Source organism: Elephas maximus, chromosome 23, assembly GCF_024166365.1.
Source record: "Elephas maximus indicus isolate mEleMax1 chromosome 23, mEleMax1 primary haplotype, whole genome shotgun sequence".
In the NCBI taxonomy this organism is placed as follows: Eukaryota; Metazoa; Chordata; class Mammalia; order Proboscidea; family Elephantidae; genus Elephas; species Elephas maximus.
Window position 1 is genome coordinate 67,839,953 of NC_064841.1, and position 21,529 is coordinate 67,861,481.

General features: G+C 40.9%; 1 protein-coding gene across 3 annotated transcripts in view; it reads left to right on the forward strand.

Annotated features, from left to right (window-relative positions):
* ERCC5 (ERCC excision repair 5, endonuclease) overlaps positions 1–19,549 on the forward strand; it is a 34,799-nt gene extending 15,250 nt beyond the window's left edge. For all 3 annotated transcript variants that reach the window (XM_049867668.1, XM_049867667.1, XM_049867669.1), the window contains 9 exons: positions 1,488–1,695; positions 2,192–3,307; positions 5,957–6,219; positions 6,563–6,682; positions 6,854–7,067; positions 8,542–8,686; positions 15,839–16,039; positions 16,669–16,753; positions 18,865–19,549. In XM_049867668.1, the coding sequence (XP_049723625.1) occupies positions 1,488–1,695; positions 2,192–3,307; positions 5,957–6,219; positions 6,563–6,682; positions 6,854–7,067; positions 8,542–8,686; positions 15,839–16,039; positions 16,669–16,753; positions 18,865–19,452 (2,940 nt within the window). In that variant the 3' untranslated portion in view covers positions 19,453–19,549. The remainder of the gene's footprint in view (positions 1–1,487; positions 1,696–2,191; positions 3,308–5,956; positions 6,220–6,562; positions 6,683–6,853; positions 7,068–8,541; positions 8,687–15,838; positions 16,040–16,668; positions 16,754–18,864) is intronic.
* The last annotated feature ends 1,980 nt before the right edge of the window (positions 19,550–21,529 follow it).

Here is a 21,529-nt window from a genome sequence, read left to right on the forward strand (position 1 = left end):
CACTTAGAAGAGCCCTCTACACACATGAAATGCTCTATAAATGTTAACTATTAGGGTTTGTAATTGCTGTAATTCGTTGTGCGTCTGTTAGGTGCCAAGGATTGTGCTGGGTACTTCATTGGCTTATTTTATTTCCCTGCATTCTAGAATGTTTTCTGTTAAGCCGTAATCAGAACCTCACAGGGACTGGGATGTAGTAGATGCTGTCTGAATGTTTTTGGATAAATGATCAAATCATACCTGGTGTCCATAGTTTCATTTCTCTTCCCCAATTAATATTATTATTTTTAAAATAATTTTTATTGTGCGTTAAGTGAAAGTTTACAAATCAAGTCAGTCTGTCACATATAAGCTTATATACACCTTACTACATACTCCCATTTACTCTCCCCCTAATGAGTCAGCCCGCTCCCATCCTCCAGTCTCTCCTTTCGTGACCATTGTTCCAGTTTCTAACCCTCTCTACCCTCCCATCTCCCCTCCAGACAGGAGATGCCAACACAGTCTCAAGTGTCCACCCTATACAAGTAGCTCACTCTTTATCAGCATCTCTCTCCAACCCATTGTCCAGTCCCTTCCATGTCTGATGAGTTGTTTTTGGGAGTGGTTCCTGTCCTGGGCCAACAGAAGGTTTGGGGACCATGACCTCCGGGATTCTTCTAGTCTCAGTCAGACCGTTAAGTCTGGTCTTTTTATGAGAATTTGGGGCCTGCATCCCACTGTTCTCCTGCTCCCTCGGGGTTCTCTGTTGTGCTCCCTGTCAGGGCCGTCATCAGTTGTGGCCGGGCACCGTCTAGTTCTTCTGGTCTCAGGATGATGTAAGTCTTTAGTTCACGTGGCCCTTTCTGTCTCTTGGGCTCATAGTTACCATGTGAGCTTGGTGTTCTTCATTCTCCTTTGATCCAGGTAGATTGAGACCAATTGATGCATCTTAGATGGCTGCTTGTTAGCATTTTAGACCAGAGACGCCACACTTCAAAGTGGGATGCAGAATATTTTCATAATAGAATTTATTCTGCCAATTGACTTAGAAGTCCCTTTAAGCCATAGTCCCCAAACCCCCGCCCTTGCTCCGCTGACCTTCGAAGCATTCAGTTTATCCCGGAAACTTCTTTGCTTTTGGTCCAGTCCAGTTGAGCTGACCTTCCGTGTATTGAGTATTGTCCTTCCCCTCACCTAAAGTAGTTCTTATCTACTAACTAATCAGTAAATAATCCTCTCCCACCCTCCCTACCTCCCCCATCTCGTAACCACAAAAGAATGTGTTCTTCTCATTCCCCAATTATTTTTGTTTTAAAGATTATCCTTTAAAAGGTCAGTTACAGATTTCCTACCATTCAGACTTTTCTTTGATAATAGGAAAATACTACCAATGAAAAAAACTCAGTTGCTCTTTGTCCCCTCTTGGGGAAGAGGATGGAAGAATGGTAATATTACCCGTGTTTCAGCTTTCTAAAAATCGTTTTTTAAATTTATTTTACCTTTAGGAGTCCAATGACTTTTCACAGTATCAGCTCAAGGGCTTGCTTAAGAAAAACTACTTAAACCAGCACATCGAAAACGTAGAAAAGGAAATGAATCAGCAACACTCAGGGCAAATCCAAAGGCAATATGAGGACGAAGGGGGCTTTTTGAAGGAGGTGGAGTCAAGGAGAGTGGTCTCGGAAGACACGTCACATTATATCTTGATAAAAGGTAGTACGCACCATCACTAATTTGACAGTGAAAAACCAAAACTGGGTCATGTCTCTGAATTCTATAAGTTACCATCCTGGATAATGTTAAGCTCTACTTATGTAATAATAATTTTATAGAACTATTAATGGATTACCAGAAACCCTGGTGGCGTAGTGGTTAAGTGCTACGGCTGCCAACCAAAAGGTCAGTAGTTCGAATCCACCAGGCGCTCCTTGGAAACTCTATGGGGGCGGTTCTACTCTGCCCTATAGGGTTGCTATGAGTCGGAATCGACTCGATGGCAATGGGTTTGGTTTTGGGCTTTTATTAATGGATTAACTACTGTCATGCCAACCTACTTTTAAATTAACTAAAGAATTCACTCTTCATTGCTAATAAAATGAAAATTTAGAATTTTGTTGATGAGAACCAGTATTCTCTTGTTCATCCTGCTAGAAGCATCTTGTCACACAGTAAGACTACTACATAATTAGAGATGTTTTCCTTTTTTAAGGTATTCAAGCTAAGAAAACTGCAGAAGGAGATTCAGAGTCTCTTCCTTCCTCCAGTAAAATGCATAGCATGTCCTCTGACATGAAGCCACCTCCATGTGAAAAACTGAAGCCAGAGAAAGAGACCGAAGCTACCCCTCCTTCTCCAAGAACCTTACTAGCCACGCGAGCAGCCATGCTGGGAAATAGCTCGAAGGAGGAGTTGGAGAGTGAAAATAAAAGGCAGTACGACGAGAAGAATGCATCTGCTCCTGTGGACAAAGGCTCTGTCTCACCAAGGACTCTCTTAGCGATTCAGAAGGCTCTTGATGATGATGAAGAAGTGAAAGTGCATGTTGGGAACGGTGTGCAGACAGCAGGGTTGGGAGCCAGAGAACTGCCTGTGAAGAGTCCTAATGAGGAAAATGATGAAGGCCTTAAAGATGAGGGAAAAGGGATGCTGTTTACAGCCGTGCCTCCTTCAGCCGGTGTGAACCGCGTAGAGGAGAGTGCAGCTAGTGCTCATGATGAAAAAGAGCTGAGCGACTCAGCTCGTCTGTCAAGCACTGCCTTTTGTCAAGGCAGTGAATCCGGTGTTCAAAAAGAACAAACATCGTTTATTCAGACAGTGAGCAAAGACCTTCACACAAGAGATGAATCTATGGAAAAGGATAGAAAAAGTCCCATTTCTGTACAGAGTACAGTGGTTCTGAGCAGTGATGCACCCAGGCTCCAGACCAAAAAAGAACTGATAGCAGCATCCTCACCAAGTACTGTTTTTGTGTCACAGAATGAAACATACCCCAAAGGTCCCGAGCCCCAAAACGATCTTGGCACATCTGAGAGTAAACATGATTCCTCTGTTCTCTCAGGTGATCATGAACTGGAATGTGAAAAAAATCATGCTTCTGAAGTCACCGGCACTGTCAATACGCAAGAAACAAGTAGCACAGCAATTGTCCCTTCAGAGACATTAAATAACTTAGGAGATGTGGTGTCACTTCATGATAAACAGCACGAGAATTTGCTGAGAACCATCCAAGAAAGTGAGGTAATTGAATCTGCAGGTCAGGAAGTAGTTTCAGTCCCAAAGTCCATGGAACCGAGGGAATCTGACTCTGAAGACAGTGAATCTGATGGTAGGTGCTATACTCTTTTAGGGATAAAACCCGTTACCATCTAGTCGATTCTAACTCATAAGAGAGGGAGTGGTAGATTTGCATATCTGTAGGACCTGACAAACCTTTTAATCTAGTCCAGTTCCCACTTTTTACTGCTAATGAACCAGAAGGTCAAATGACTTTTTCAAGGACAAACAACTAGTCATTTTAGTCTTGAACTCTCTTGTTTTACTGTTCGTTTTCTTGGAAACTCTATGGGGCAGTTCTACTCTGTCCTATAGGGTCGCTATGCGTCGGAATCAGCTCAACGGCACTGGGTTTTTTATTGGTGTTTTTAAAGGGAGAGAATGCCCTAGTTGGAGAAGGTAAAGGTAAGTCTCTCCTCAGTTTATCTTTCAACTTCTTATTTTTAGATAACTACAAACATAAGAAAATTTGAAAGAGTATTAGAGATAACTCTTGCTCCTTTACCTGGTACCTCAATCTCTAGCATTTTACCACATTTGCTGTATCATTCTGTCTCTTGACATACGTACATACATGTACACATACACAATGCTGTGTACACGGTACGTACTGTACCACACACACGCACATGCACACATGCCTTAGTTTTTTGTTCCTGATGTATGTCAGGTTTCTCCACTCTGCACTTACTGCAGTGAAACCTGTGAGAGCCAGAACTCCACGGGACCGCCTTTGACAGGGTGCCGTCTTACCACTTTTATGCCACTCTCTGTTAGCGGAAAATATTTGCGTTTTTCTTCTCTGACAGATTTCCGCCTTACACAGGTTCCGGCTTTTGCAGGCTTCACTGTATTTTAAGTATTTTGTAGAAAGCTATTTTTAGGGCTTTGTAAAGATGCTGTTCTGAACTGACTCCCATCCACTCGTTTTAACATCCTTTGGTGATTTTCACCTGCGTGAGGTACTGCAGCACCTTACACTACAGCAATAATGGTTGCCAAACGGTGGTTTTCGAATCCCGTCATTCCTTATATATTTATTAAGTTAGCATCCTACTGCAGCGAAGATCTGCCCTTCTCTCCCGTTTATTATTTTTTATATTACTTTGGACTCATGGATTCCTATTTTATTTAGTGAGTTATAATCTGATGCTATCATAATTTATTTTGTTGTTCGAGTTTTTCCAACTTTGGCTAGTGGAGACCTCTAATACTGGCTTTTGTGACTTGTGACAATTGCTCATTATTATTAAAACTTTTTTTTTGGTGAAAATGTGCATAGCAAGAGATTACATTGTTTCATCAACTCCTACACATACAATTCAGTGACGCCGGTTACATTCTTTAAGTTCTACAGTCATTCTCACTCTCCTTTTTCAAATTACTCCACCACCATTAACATAAACTCACTGCCCCCTAGGCTTCTCATCTGATCTTTTGAGTTGCTCTTGTCAATTTGATCTCACATAGATCATTTTCTTACTTCCTGACAAAGATGTTCCAGGCTTATCTTACACTTTTCCTGCCCTGGCCCTAGAAACACCATCTCACCAGGGGAGCCCTGGTTCCTTTCTTTTTCTTTAATTTATTGTGCCTTAAGTGAAAGTTTACAAATCAAGCCAGCCTCTCATAGAAAAACTTAAACACACCTTGCAACGTAACCCTAGCTGCTCTCCCCCTAACGAGACAGCACAGTCTTCCTCTTCAGTCTGTATTTCCCGTGACCATTCAGCCAGCTCCTGTCCCTGCCTCTGCCTTCTCATCTCGCCTCCAGACAGGAGCTGCCCACATAGCCTCATGTATCTACTTGAGCCAAGAAACTCACTCCTCAGTCCTGGTTCCTTTTAATAAAGCATGGTGTTTAGAAAACAAGATCTAGGTGGTGGGTGTGTTTATTGTTACTGGGTGTTTTGGGCCCTCTCAGTTACAGGACCAGAAAATATGTTTATACACAAATACATACACATTTATATTTATGTATGTGTCTCTCTATTAAAATTAATGAGTTCACACTGGTATCTCCAGCTCCCATCTAATGTTACAGATTACATTCCAGCCTCCTCCCTTTATTTATGATTTCTGTTTATAGCAGTGAGAAACCTTGCTCCCATTATCTTCAATAAATTTACTTATTTGCTTATTCCTTACCTGTAGGTAACCAATCTCCCAATCCCACTGGCCTCCTCCTTGGCCCTGTATGCCTCCTCGGCCCTAGCCCCAGCCCCTGATAGCCCCAGCCATCTTCTCGGTCAGGAATTCTTCCTCAGACCCAGACAAGAACAGAGGAGGGAAGGAAAGCAGAGGGGGAAGTACTCAGCTTTATTCTTTGCTGCATTAATAGTGAAATAGCATAAAAACATTTTTAACAACTTGCATAATTGTTTACATACTCTGATAGTTCTCCTTTTTGAATTGTTTAAACAGTATTAGTTCACTTAGATCATATTTGTATGAAGGTAACATACCAATCTTCGAAATCTTTATTCCTCATTTCAAAGACAATGCTAGTTTACCTAATTGAAAAGACTTGCTTTGAACTGACAGGGGTTTTAAAATTAATTTTATAGTTTTAAATTTAATAGTTGTAAGTTATCATTAAAAGTCTTCTATTATATTCAAATGTTTTATTTTAGAGTAAAACATTTTCTTTAGGATAATTTTAATGTTTCAGTAGCAAAGTGACTTTATTATCTTGGTACAGGAAGTTTCATCGAAGTGGAGAGTGTAATCAGCAATGATGAAAGTCAAGCCAGATCATCCGAGAGTTCTAAACCTCCCTCTGAACAAGGTGACAAATCCGTTGCTGAAGAGGGACTGATAGAAACCGAGATGGAAGAAGCTACCAGTGATACTGAGAGCCTCCCAAGAGACAACTCCGAAAGCAAGGGCTTCGATATTGAGCCACGTAAAGAAGCTGAGAAAGATGCAGATGGTTCAGTCAATGAATGGCAAGATATCGATTTGGTAATAATGTAACATTGCGTTTTCACTTTCTGCTAAGGAAAATAAGCACTTTTAAGGAGTCAGCGGATGACTATTTATTAGTTATTTGCACGTATCTTCTTGTTCTTGGTGATGGCACCTTCTTTATGTAGGTTACTGTCTGGGATAGACTCCGCTTTCCATGTGATTTAGTGAGGGAACTCAAAAGATATTACAGAATCTTGCCCAGAAATCCAAGTGGAGTACTTCATAAGGAGAAAAAGCATGTTGGTAATTTCGGTCAGACTACATGCAGGCTTTTTGTAACAAATGAACTTTAATTGGATTATTGATATGATTATTTACAAATGTAATTATTACATAGGAAGAGCTGGAGACCCTGGAGAGCAGCCTCTTAGAACAGCAGAATTCACTGAAAGCTCAAAAACAGCAGCAAGAACGGGCTGCTGCTACTGTAACGGGACAGATGTTCCTGGAAAGCCAGGTAGGTTGACTTAACCTAGACAATGCTAGGCCTTCCTTAAGCCACGCCTACTGATAACTTGGCTTGTTCAGCTTCCCGGAGAATGCATTGAATAAAGCACCGCTCCCACTTCTGAACTAGGACTCGGTAACGTATTTCTGTAGGCCTCACTCTGTGTCTGTAACTCTTCAGGAACTTCTTCGCCTGTTTGGCATTCCCTATATCGAGGCTCCTATGGAAGCAGAGGCACAGTGCGCCATTCTGGACCTGACTGATCAGACTTCCGGAACAATCACTGATGATAGTGATATCTGGCTGTTTGGAGCACGGCATGTCTATAAAAACTTTTTTAATAAAAACAAGTTTGTAGAATATTACCAGTACGTGGACTTCCACAACCAGTTAGGTAAGACTTCAGAGTGTGATCACTTTCTGAAACTTACCTTTCGAATTTGCAGTTTAAACTCTTTCTTTCCAAGGAGCTAATATGATGGATTAATGGAAATGGTAGGTCTATATGAAGTTTTATATAATCTTTTGCCTGTATAGAGTAACAGGCTTTTTAAAATTAGAATTAAGAACTTAAAATCCAAGCTTGTTTAAGTATTTCTGCAGTTTAATTGTCTGACTTGACTGGGCTGTGACTGATTACCCTGAGATCTCCACAGTGAAGCAAAAGGTGGGAGAGAGAGAAAACAGGTGGGAGTCACTCCCGCTAGAATCATGAGCCTCATGGTTCTGTATTAGTGTTTCTGGCATTGATCATTTGTTCTTTCTTTCATTCAGCAAACATACATTGAGTGATTCTTATGTACTAGTTGCTGTTCCTGGTAGTGGGGGTACAGCAGAGAATAAGACAGTCTGGCAGGTAAAACAGATGGTAAATAAATACATAAATAATATATATGTATTAAATAGACTATCTAAATAACATGACCTTTGGTGGTATGTACCATATGGAAAAATAAAGCAGTAAATGGGAGAGAGAGTGACAGGGAGTGGGGTGCTGTTTTAGACTGAGTGTTGGTCAGGAAAGACTTTTCTAATAGGCAAGCTTTGGACAGGGACCTGAAGGAAAGGAGGCAAGTATCTTGGTGAGCGTGTCAGACAGAGGGGCTACTGGATGCAAAGGCTCGAGGCGGAAGTCTGCTTGGGGTGTTGTAGGAGAGCAAGGAGGCCAGTGTGAAGGAAGCAGTGAATGAGGAGGAGGCCGAAGTTGAGGTCAGGAGGAGGAGGAGGCCAAAATCAAGTAGGCTCTGATGTGCTATAGCAAGGACTTGGAGGTGGATTGGGTGTGTGATGTGAAGGAGAAAAGTCAAAGGGGACTCCAAGTCCTGAAGAACTGATAGAGTGGACTTGCCATTTAACAAGATGAGGGAGGCTGTGGAAGGAGCAGGGGAGAGAACTGGAGAAATGAAGAGTTCGGGTTTGGACATGTTGAATTTGAGATGCCTGTTGCACATTTGGCACGGTGGTTAGCGTTAGGCTGCTAACCAAAAGGTTGGCAGCTGGACTCCACCAGGCGCTCCTTGGAAGCCCTATGGGGCAGTTGTCATCTGTCCTGTAGGGTCCCTATGAGTCGAAATTGGCTCAACGGCAATAGGTTTGGTTTTTTGGTATTGCGCATCCAATTGGAGATGTTAAGTTAATAGTTGGATATATGTGATTGTAGTTCAGAAACCAGATCCAGGCCAGATATCTAAATTTGGGGGACAGTGTATATTTAAAGCTATAGAACTTCATGAAACTTAAAAAAAAAAAAAAAAAAACCCTTAACAATTTAAAGTAAAGAATCTAATTTCCAATAGTAAAAAAGAATTGTTGGGTGGGGATATATACATATATAAAACTCTATATAAACTTCATTTTTGCTTTTATAGGATTGGACAGGAACAAATTAATAAATTTGGCCTATTTGCTTGGAAGTGATTACACAGAAGGAATACCAACTGTAGGTTGTGTAACAGCCATGGAAATTCTCAATGAATTCCCTGGACATGGCCTAGAACCTCTCCTGAAATTCTCGTAAGTTTATATAAATACCTAAATTAACAAATAGAACTATTATTTACAAAAGGAACTGTCACAAATCGTTATGCATTGAGAAAACAGGAAGAAGTATTTGTTGGGGTTACAAAAATTTGTTCTCTCTTTTCTAGAATTTCATGAAGTGGGAGTCAGTATTTTTAGTGGTGGTGGGCTTATCCTAGTTCAAGAGTACAAAGCCCAGCCCTCCATAGGGGTGTAGAAGTTGCCATTTTATTCATTCAGGTGTTTATTGAGTAGCTCCCTTGTGCTAGGCACCTGTGTGTGTATATATATGTAAGCATATGTATAGTCAGGTAGTCCCGGACTTAACGATGTACAGCCGCGTGTCGCTTAATGTCCACCATATATTCTGTGAAATAGGACGTTACACACCTTGGACGTTTTGCGAATACTGTATTATATACAGGCAGTCCCGTGTAGTCTGTAGTTATGAACCAACCCCCGTAAAGCCTGTTATATTAAAATCTTTTGGGAGCCTGCCAGACAATGCCGAGAGATGTATCCACTGGATATAGGAGGCTGGGCTTGCCAAGTGTAAGGGTTCGGGCTGGGCAAGGGCTGCGCTGGCAGCCAGATTGGGACTTCACTCACTTCCGAGTGCAGGTGGGGAAGGCACGGGAGGCTGGAGGAGGGAGGCACAGAGAAGCAGCTGCGGTGACTGGTGACCGGGTGGGGAGCAGGTGTGCGGGAACGTGGCCTGTAGTGGCGGCCCTGGCTGCTGCTTCTCTATTGGTGCGGCTGCTTCCTGGTCATGTGTAGCTACTGCTGCACCCAGAGCTGAGAATCTGTGATCGCCTTGGCCCGGCCAGCACCCATGGCAGGAGCAGAGGAACCACGGCTGATGGTGTCCTGCCCTGGGAGTGAACAGCTGTGGCTGCTGGTTGGGTGAATGAGGCCAGGAGGAGGTGAAGGAGGAGGTGCTGCGGGATCCGGAGGCACCCCGGAGCCCTACTGCTTCTTCACTCTGGGGGTTTAGGGTCTTTAAAATCATGACGGGGAAATAATAAAAGAAGGAGAGCTGCTTTCCCTTCAGAAACAAAAACAAACCCTCATGGGACCATGGATGTATATGCGATTGGACTTTGTCCTAACGGACATCATGTGGTGCATGGCTGAATTCCAGTCACGAGGAACTGTTCTTAGGACCATGTGTTTTTTCGTACATCTTATTGTTAGTAACATGTACTACATACAGTGTTGCAGCGTGTAATTTGCCGATGTTCTCATTCTCATGCCTACCCCCAAAGAGAAAACAAAGATTAGATTTATAGAGATAATGATAATAAAAGGCAATAATAATGAAAACTTAAAAAAGAGGTTTTCAACTTAAGTCAGAGCCAACTTATGACGGAGCCATTAGAAACAGAACCCCGTCGTAAGTCAGGGACTACCTGTACACACACACATGCTTTTAACAAGAATGAGATGATGCTACGTATACTTTTTATGTTGCCTGCAGCCCATTTAGTGGTACAGCAAGGCATATTATCAGCAATGTATAGATTTATATTTTTTTAATATTATTTTTGTACTTCAGATGAAGGTTTACAGAAAAACTAGCTTCTCATTAAACAATTACTACTTGTATTGTTTCGTGACATTGGTTACCAACCCAACAACATGTCAGCACTCCCCTTGTTGACCTTGGGTTCCATATTTCCAGCTTTCCTGTCCCCTCCTGCCTTCTCATCCTTGCCCTGGGCTGGTGGGCTCATTTAATCTCATTTTGTTTTATGGGCCTGTCTCATCTTTGGCTGAAGGGTGAGCCTCAATAGTGACTTCATTACTGAGCTAAAAGGGTGTCCGGGGGCCATACTCTCAAGGTTTCTTCAGTCTCTGTCAGGCCAGTAAGTCTGGTCTTTTTTTGTGAATTAGAATTTTGTTCTACAGTTTTCCCCAGCTCTGCCTGGGACCCTCTTATTGTGATCCTTGTCAGAGTAGGCAGTGGTGGTAGCCAGGCACCATCTAGTTGTACTGGACTCAGTCTGGTAGAGGCTGTGGTAGTTGTGGTCCATTCGTCCTTTGGACTGGTATTTCCCTTGTGTCTTTGGTTTTCTTTGTTCTCCCCTGCACCAGATGGGGTGAGACCAATAGAGTATCATAGATGGCTGCTCACAAGCTTTTAAGACCCTCTATTGTTGTTTGTAATGGCTCCACAGTAGTCTGTTTTTTGGGGGTATAACAATTTTTTAAAAATTTGTGTTTTTTAAAAGCATAAACAAATACTGATTTGAATGCCCTTATGTATGTCCTTCAGTTGTTGCCTAATTATCATTTTAGGAGAAGTGAAAATGGCATCTAACTTTTCAATGTGGTTTCCTAATTAGCATTGAGAGTTAATTTTTTTTCACGTATATTAACAATATGCATTTCTGATTTAGTGAATGGCCATTGTCATTTTCCTTTTCTTTATTCAACAGTTTTTGCTTGTTTATTGCCTGTTGAATTGTTTTCATTTTTGTAGAGTCAGCTGAACATCTAGAGTCAGTCACAATTTCTACCCTTGGTCTTCTAGCCTTTCTGGCTCAGGGGCAGCCTCAGCCCTGGCTTGGGTGGCTTAGGAGGATGCAGAGCCCGAGAGCAAACAGGAGCAGAAGAGCAGGAGCCCTGAGAATGCCGACTGGCTGGCGTTTCTGCTTTCTCTTTCTCTTGATCGGACTCCGGCTAGTAACTCCTCCTTTAAAGCAGAGGTTCCCTGGGTCTGCAGGTGGAACTCAGCCTCAGTGTGTTTGGTTTGGGCTACTTGGTATACTCTTCTGTAGAGCTTTAATCGTGAAATACCTACCAGACGAATCTGGGGAGATTTCACAGAAAATTTTGGATTCTCTTGAGGGAAAAAGAGATCTGGCGATGCTGGGCCCAAATTCCCAAATGTCCCCAAAATAGCTGGTATGGAATAACAGCAGTTCCCATCTGCTGCCGGGCCACCTTAGACAGACTGTGAATGCTTCAGCTTCATCACAGTTGTCACCACTCTCTAGTGTCTCCCCCACAGCTAAGCTAATTGACAAATGCCATCCTTTATTTTTATGTAAAGTACCCAGCTTTCTTACTATAAGGAGGCTTGCTGGGCTCACAGTGTGTTGTGCTATACTCTTAGCTGGCAATCATGATTACTGTTTCAAAGAGAAAAGACAAAAGGAGAATGGGGGAGAATTACAAGTGAACTCTTGGAAACAGTATTGTAAAACTGATGAAAAACGATACTGTAGGGTGAAGACTGCAGTTATGCATTTTTAGTGCTAGATGGCACTCCTGCATCAGTGAGGTGAGACGCTGGCGGAGACAAATATGAATCAGTTGCTGGTACTAATAAACACATGGAGCAGTGGAACAGGAGGTGTAGGGTTTCTTTTAGGTTCCATTGAATATGTGGATTGATGAGGGTTGTGTTGTGTTTTTAACTTTTATGTCCTTTTTCTAATTATATAAGTTTTTCTGATTATCCTTAAACCTAAGTGGCTTAAAACAGCAGCAGTCACTTATTTTGCCCACGAACCCACAGTTTGATCAGCCCTCGGTGAGGATGTCTCGTCTCTGTTCCATGTGGCGTCCTCATCTCATCTGGTTGGAGGATCCACTGAGATGCCTTAGGCACAGACATGGCTGGCACGTTGGTGCTGACTGTGCGCTGGGGCTCGGGCAGAGCTCTTGGCCAGGGGCCTTGGATCCTCTCCATTTGGGCCTCCATGAGCTTGGGCTTCCTCACAGTAGGTCCACTGGTTCCAAGAGAAAATATTCCAAGAGACAGGAAGTAGAAATCCAGTCTCTTAAGGACTGGCACAGTGTCACTTCTAAGTATATTGATTAAGCAGTGACAGAGTCCGCCCAGTTCAAGGAGAAAGGACATGGAGCCCACTTCCTGGTGAGAGAAGTGTCAAAGAATGTGTGACCACCTTTAACCTGTTGTTGGGTGCCGTCCAGTGGGTTCTGACTTATAGCAACCCTATGTACAACAGAACAAAACATTGCCCATTCCTGTACCGTCCTCACAAGTGTTGTTCTGCTGGAGCCCATTCTTGTAGCCACTGTGTCAGTCCATCTCCCTGAGGGTCTTCCTCTTTTTCGGTTACCCTCTACTTTACCAAGCATGATGTCCTTCTCCAGGTACTGATCTCTCCTGATAACATGTCCAAAGTATGTGAAATGGAGTTTTGCCATCCTTGCTTCTAAGGAGCATTCTGGCTATACTTCTTCTGAGACAGATTTGTTCATTCTTCTGGCAGTCCATGGTATGTTCAGTATTCTTTGCTGACATCATAATTCAAAGGCATCAATCCTTCCATCTTCTTTATTCGATGTCCAGCTTTCGCACGCACATGAGATGATTGAAGACGTTACGGCTTGGGTCAGGCTTACCTTAGTCCTCAGAGTGAGATCTTTGCTTTTCAACACTTTAATGAGGTCTTTTTGCAACAGATTTGCCTAGTGCAATACGTTGTTTGATTTCCTGACTGCTGCTTCCATGGCTGTTGATGGTGGATTTGTTGATTTATGCCAAGTAAAATGAAATCCTTGACAATATCCGTCTTTTCTCCATTTATGATGTTACTTATTGGTCTAGTTGTGAGGATTTTTGTTTTCTTTATGTTAAGGTTTAATCAGTAAGTGCTTCAAGTCCTGTTCACTTTTAGCAAGGAAGGTTGTATCATCTGCATATTGAAGGTTGTTAATGAGTCTTCCTCCAATCCTGATGCCTCATTCATCTTCATATAGTCTACTTTCTCTGATTATTTGCTCAGCTTACTGACTGAACAAGCATGGTGAAAGGATACAACCTGATGTACATCTTTTCTGATTTTAAGCCACACAGTATCCCCTTGTTCTGTTCGAATGACTGCCTCTTGGTCCTTAACCTACCATAATAATTTATGTTCATAGTAAGAAAAAAAAATTGAAAAATAAATAAAACACAAAGAAGAAAATGAACAGCTTTTTCTTACCTCTTAGAGAGAGCCACTTTAACAGACATATTCCATTCTAATCTTTTATATTTGTAAAATGAGAAAAATGAATAATACTTAAATATTTGAGATATGAAAATTAAATGGGTTAACAGGTAAAGTGCTTAGAACATTGCCTCGCCCAAAATAAAATGATAGTCATTGTTTTTTATTATGGTAAATATTTCTGGTTACTTCTTTTCGACACATATGCATTTTTTTTTTTTCAAAAATTGGGATCATGCTTGTTACACAGTTATGCCCTCCACTTTCAAAATTTAACATGTTCTTAGCATTTTTGCGGAAACACTGGTAGTGTAGTGTTTAAGTGCTATGGCTGCTAACCAAAAGGTTGGCAGTTCGAATCCACCAGGCGCTCCTTGGAAACTCTATGGGGCAGTTCTGTTCTGCCCTGTGAGGCTGCTACGTGTCAGAATTGACTCGATGGTGACAGGCTGGCTGGCTAGCATTTTTGCATTTTATTAAACATTCTTGGGTCCGTTATTGATTCAGTATTTGATTCACGCTAGATAGATAGAGCAGTCAGGAAATCAAACAACATATTGCATTGGGTAAATCTGCTGCAAAGGGCCTCTTTAAAGTGTTGAAAAACAAAGATGTCACTTTGAAGACTAAGGTACACCTGACCCAAGCCATGGTATTTTCAATCGCATCATATGCATGTGAAAGCTGGACAATGAATAAGGAAGACCGAAGCAGAATTGACACCTTTGAATTGTGGTGTTGGCTAAGAATATTGAATATACCATGGACTGCCAAAAGAACAAACAAATCTGTCTTGGAAGAAGTGCGGCCAGAATGCTCCTTAGAGGCAAGGATGGCAAGACTGCGTCTTACATACTTTGGACATGTTGTCAGGAGGGATCAGTCCTTGGAGAAGGACATCATGCTTGGCAGAGTACAGGGTCAGCGTAAAAGAGGAAGACCCTCAACGAGGTGGATTGACATAGTGGCTGCAACAATGAGCTCAAGCATAACAATGATTCTAAAGATGGCAAAGTACAGGGCAGGTTTCGTTCTGTTGTGCACAGGGGTCGCTATGAGTCGGAACCGACAGGACGGTACCACCACCACCAACAGGTAAAGCAGATCTGTTGCTCCCGTTTTACCATTGAGAAAGAGTCTGAGAAGTTGTGACTTTTCTGTTATTATGAGTGTGGACTCTGGAGGAGGGTGGCCAGGTTCTGACTGTGCCAGTTCTAGCTGTACAATCTGAAGCAAGATAGGCACTTCTATTTGAGTTCCGTTTTCTCATCTCAGGAAGACCAGGTTAATGATAGGACTCTGCTTGTGTAATTATTGGGTGTCTTAGCCATCCTAGTGCTGCTATAACAAATACCACAGGAGGATGGCTTTAACAAAGAGAAATTTATTCTCTCACAGTAAAGTAGGCTAAAAGTCCAAATTCAGAGTGTCAGCTCCAGGGGAAAGCTTGCTTTCTCTGTTGACTCAGAAGGAAGGTTCTTCTCGTCGATCTTCTCCTGGACTAGGAGCTTCTCTGCGCAGGAACCCAGGGTTTAAAGGGCGCGCTCTGCTCCTGGTGCTTCTTTCTTGGTGGTATGAGGTCCCCAACTCTTTGCCTGCTTCTCTTTCCTTTTTATCTCTTGAGAGAGAAAAGCCGGTGCAGGCCACACCCCAGGGAAACTCCCTTTACGTTGGCTCAGGGATGTGACCTGGGTAACGGTGGTGTTACAATCCTACCCTAATCCTTTTTTAACATAAAATTACAATCACAAAATGGAGGACCAACCCATGATGCTGGAAATCATGGCTGGCCCAGCCAAACTGATAACATTTTTTTAAAAAAAAAAAAAACTAGGGGGACATAATTCAGTCCATGACATAGGACATGTAAGATAGCTAACACAGTGCCAAGCAGACAGTAAGCATTCAGTACATGTTACTATCATTTTGTATTGCTGTTAATAACATTAGAAGTAATAATATTAATAATAAAAAATATTTACCATCATTTTACGTGGCTGGTAATAATATTAAAAGTAATAGTATTGTTCTGTAGATGGTATAATTCGTTTTGGAATTGGGACTTGAATTCAGGTTGGAACCTACTCGACAGCAATTTTTTTTTTTAAGTCTAGCTCTTTTTTGTCTACTACAGTGTCTTTATTGCTTTATAAGTAATTATTTTCCTTGTACCTTACAGAGAGTGGTGGCATGAAGCACAAGATAATAAGAAGATAAGACCTAATCCTTATGACACCAAAGTGAAAAAAAAATTACGAAAGCTGCAACTTATGCCTGGTTTTCCTAACCCAGCTGTGGCAGAAGCTTACCTCAAGCCCGTAGTGGATGATTCAAGGGGATCATTCTTGTGGGGGAAACCCGATCTTGGAAAAATTAGAGAATATCCTTTTACTTATTAAAACATAAAGAACATTGAGCTAAATATGTGTCTTGGTATAAAACTTAACGAAACATGAACTTGGATCAGTTTTTTTCTCATATTCCATTTACCTAAGAATCTTCCTTTTAGTTCTTTTTCCCTCTCCTTAATTTTAAAGAGGATATTTATTTAAAATACACAGTGATAAGCATTCATAGATACAACCACATACTTAAGTATTAGTCTGAAGGAGAAAAGATGATTAATTTTGTCCTTTTTATTACTGGTGTTCTTTCTGGTGTGTCATTTGAATAGCTGCTGAAAAGACTGCAATAGAATTAATTGAACTAGAGTCTTTTTGTTTTTTCATCCTCAGAGGAATTAACTACTGTTTTCTTTTCTCAAGAGTCTTTGATGTCCTAAAATAATAGTTGGATATATTTTACCTTAGAGGATATCGAAAAGAACACAGTGCTGGATAATTACATTGGTGTAATTTGTTTTGTTATTCTTTTCTTTTCCCACTTTGATCTTTATAACCATGAAAATCTTTGACAATATGGGGATTCAAGGGTGAGTTCTTTGGACTTTTTGATTTATCATTTCTTTAAATATCTTTAAAAACATTTATAAGCCTTAACTGCCTGCATATTTTGTCAGCGGTATTTTGGCTGGAACAGGACCAAGACGGACGAATCTCTGTTTCCAGTATTAAAGCAGCTGAATGTCCAGCAGGTAACCATAGTGGGCTTTGTCCTCAGTTCAGGAGAAAGAATAACCTTACTAAGGCTGTGATTAAAAAAAAACCCACTGCCATCGAGTTGATTCCAACTCATAGCGACCCCATAGGCTGTGATTAGCAGCTACTAAAGACCAGTTAACTCTTTTACTTTAGGGCATAGCACATACATTTTGAAATGATGATACTTCAGATAAGGGAACAGGAAAACAGAAAAATCAGACTTTGTCTTCATTTTCTAACACCAGACTCGTAGGGCTGAACTTTGGTGTACTTTCTTGTTCTTTCTGACTTTGAGACAAACAAGCAGACAAAAAAACGGTCTATATAGGTAGGAGTGCCGTGATTTTCTAGAGAAAAAAGTTTGGTTTTTAGTTTACCCATGTAGGTACCTATATCTTGCTCTACTTGTGAGTGTGTTTGTACTTACTCAAAACCAAACCTTCTCTCTCCCCAGAACAAATTCACAAAACATACATACAGATAAATCATTTAGCAGAAATGAGGCCATATCGCTTGAGACCATGTATTTAAATTAAATAAATTTCTATTAGATTTGGTTAATCTTGGAAAACAAACAGACCCCCAAACTGGAATAAATCACATTGCCAGAAAGGGTTCCCCCCTTTTTGTCTGGTGACTTTCTCTACTGAAAATATTATGAGCCAACAGAGAAGGAAATCTATTTGGCTTAGTGACTGGTTACCTCTTAATTTCAGATGAATTTTATTTGAACACTTTCCTCCTTTTCATTATAGAAGTTAGTATAAATTTATTTCCCCCAAATTGGAAAGTAAAAAAATAAATTGTTCATTATCTACCTCCTGTAACACAGATCTTAACATTTATCTTTATTTCTTTGTTTTTTCCTCCTTCACCATTCACCCATTTATTTATTTATTTTAATACTTTTTGTTGTGCTCTAAGCGAAAGTTTACAGATCAAGACCCATTTATTTATTTTTAAATTATTTATAAATAAAGTTGTGTTAATGTATGGTAACGAATAAATGCAACTTTATATTCCCCCCCACTTATTAACAAATTTTTTTTTTCTGTGTTACTGCATAGTTTTCATAATTTCAAATGACCAGATTACATTTCATCAAGGGAACTTGACTTAATTAGTTCAGTTTGTTTGTCAGATCTTTACATTTCAGTTTTTCATAAATAATGCTGTGATGAATGTTAGGCATATAGGTTTTCTTATATGTAACTATTTTTTAATAATAACTTCCTAAAAGTAGATTTGCTGAACCAAAGACATAAATATTTATTATGACTTCTAATATAGACTGTGAAATTGCTTTCTAAAGGAATTGAATGATAATAAAGTTTTGTAAAGAATGAAATAGCGAATTTAGAAATACCAAAAAACAAAAACTCATTGCCATCGAGTCAATTCCGACTCATAGCAACCGTACATACCAAAACCCAATCCAAACCCACTGCTGTCAAGTCGATTCTGACTCATAGTGACCCTATGGAACAGAGTAGAACTGCCCCATAGAGTTCCCAAGGAGCGCCTGGTGGACTTGAACCGCCGACCTTTTGGTTAGCAACATAGCACTTAACCACTACGCCACCAGGGTTTCCAACCCTACATAAACCAAAAAAAAAAAAAAAACCAAACCCACTGCTGTCGAGTCGATTCCGACTCAGAGAGGATAGAACTGCCCCATAGAGTTTCCAAGGAGTGCCTGGTGGATCTGAACTGCCGACCTCTTGGTTAGCAGCTGTAGCACTTAACCACTATGCCACCAGGGTTTCCCAATCCTACATAAAAAAAAAAAAAAGACCCCCTAAAATTATGTTGCTCCAAAGGAAGCAATAGATGTGGCTACCAAAAAATGTTTAACACCTTTTGAGTGCCTGGTAAGAGATTTTCATATTTGAGATGTAGACATTTGCCAGGGTTGGTATAAGTACTACTTAAAATACGATATAGAAAGTAAAATTTAATTCATTTGGGAGAGAACTGGTGTTCGAGAGATAATAAATTAGTATTCTCTGACATAGTAATCCAATGCCAGTGATCAAGGTAGAGATCTTTGAGATTTGTTTTAGAAACTTTGATTGTCTAATTTATTATTATTCTGTTTTTTTAGACGCAGCTTCGAATTGATTCCTTCTTTAGATTAGCTCAACAAGAGAAACAAGATGCTAAGGGTATTAAGAGCCAGAGACTCAGCAGAGCTGTGACATGTATGCTGAGGAAGGAACGGGAGGAAGAAGCCAGCGAAATAGAAGCAGTTTCTGTTGCTATGGAGAAAGAATTTGAGTTACTTGATAAGGTAAAAGGAAAAACCCAGAAAAGAAGTGTAGCAGATAAATGGAAAGACTCATCAAGCCTGAAAAGAAAGAGGCTTTCTGATTCTAAACGAGAGTATGAATGTGGTGGGTTTTTGGGGGAGGCCTACCTCTCAGAATCTTCTGAAGCATCTTCAAATGAGGATGCTGAAAGTTTACCTTTAATTAACATCCAAAGGAGAAAAGCAGCTAAAGAGTCAAAAGCCAGCCCTTCAGATTTGCAGAACACAGTGAAACACGATCACGTAAAGGATGGAGGTGACACTACCAGCAGCTCTAGTGATGATGAAAAGAAAACAAAAGTGATCATGGTGACTGCCAGATCTGTGTTTGGAAAGAAAAAAGGGAAACTGAGAAATGCAAGAGGAAGAAAAAGAAAAACCTAATGTAAGAATATGTATTTTCTGTGTGTATAAAATATGTATATATTTCTGTAACATCTATTAATGAATTTGCTGTGAGGAAATAATAAAATTAAACAAATTTGCACAGTCTTTGTATTTGGTGTTTGGGTTTTAAATATATGGGTGCTAAACTTTGCGGTTATTTGTTTCTCAATATGTTGCTTTTCTTGGTGTTTTCTACTTCATTGATTATTTCCTCATATTCACAGGTGTTGTCTATTCAGATTTCCCATGTCTGATGCTTTCTGACCATGTTTTTTTTTAAAGAAGGATTTATATTGATCAGCACTCACTCTAAATATGTGTTCCTCTGACTTGCAGACGTAAGAGAAAAGGTATCCTTATTTTTCACAACACAGTACTGGCAGTTCCACACAACTACTAAGTCCTGTGTCCTGCCACTTCCTGTTTTCCCTCAGGCTCCCTTTGAAAGAATTACAAGAGGGAATCTCACTGCTGAAGCATATTAGAAGAATAGATTGTCTGTGGTTATGGCAAATAACGAGAAAACCTATATAGGGAGCACCATTCCATTGGTGAGCACTAACTGTATGGGAACCTCCGTACCATGATGTTGGGCTTTTAAAGTACATCCTTTGTCAAAAGGTGACTTCTGTGTAAATGGATTTGGGGTCTCAGGTCTATGATAGAACTGGTATAGATTGGCCAGTTCTAGGGGTGGCTTCCGGGGGTTCGTTATTGTTAACACAGGCGTTTCTTCAGAGTGGATCAGCCAAGGTTACTTTAAGATTGCTCCTGCTGAGACATCTCACAGTAACAACACCCAAACTACTGGTTGCTTAGGTTAAGAACAATCTGATCAGGCACAAAATGGATTCAAGACTGGTATGCAGAATCTAAGACTCATCTTCTCATTTTCCCCCCATTCCTAGAAGATAGTTTTCCAGGGGTACCAACTAATAGCCTGGTGTTTCTCTCTTCCTTTGGGCTTTCTCTGATTTTAGCTACTTAATGCTTCTCAAGTTAGCCACATGACAGCTTCATCAGGAAATGCCTTGAGTAAAAAGTCAGTGCTCAGCATCAGGCTAGCTTCTCTGTCCCTTCTTTCTACAATCTCAGGCCCTCAATTCCTGGCTGCCTTGACAGCCCTAAACACTATTTTGTCTCCCCTGTTCTATGAGATTCCCTAAAGTTGTGCTGGCATCTTTGAGGTTGTCCTCTCTTTGGCTTCTCAGCTTCTTTCCCTGCACTTGGGAGCAAACGCACAGAATTCCGGGCTGCCTGGGCAGCTCTGATGGCTTCTAATATATGTGTGTGTATGTGTGCACGTGTGTGAGCTTAAAATCAGCTCTTCCAGTTCTCAACAGAAGCTGTAAGCAACTCATGTCTGGAGGCAGAAGTCTCTACGTACTCATTAAACAGTTGAATATAACTGAAAGAATCATTGTCATCATGTTGGTTAAGATGACCGATTTAAGGATTCTGTCTGTGGAGAAATCCAGCGCTGAGGACTGCATGATCTTTTTTTTTTTTTTGCCTTTTCTTTTTTTATTAACTTTTATTGAGGTTCAAGTGAACGTTTACAAATCAAGTCAGACTGTCACATATAAGTTTATATACATCTTACTCCGTACTCCCATTTGCTCTCCCCCTAATGAGTCAGCCCTGCCTGTCTCTCCTTTCGTGACAATTTTGCCAGCTTCCAACTCTCTCTATCCTCCCATTCCCCTCCAGACAGGAGATGCCAACACAGTCTCAAGTGACCAGTTGATATAATTAGCTCACTCTTCATCAGCATCTCTCACCTACCCACTGCCCAGTCCCTTTCATGTCTGATGAGTTGTCTTCGGGGATGGTTCCTGTCCTGTGCCAACAGAAGGTTTGGGGACCATGACCGCCGGGATTCCTCTAGTCTCAGTCAGACCATTAAGTGTGGTCTTTTTATGAGAATTTGGGGTCTGCATCCCACTGATCTCCTGCTCCCTCAGGGGTTCTCTGTTGTGCTCCCTGTCAGGGCAGTCATCGATTGTGGCCGGGCACCAACTAGTTCTTCTGGTCTCAGGATGATGCAGGTCTCTGGTTCATGTGGCCCTTTCTG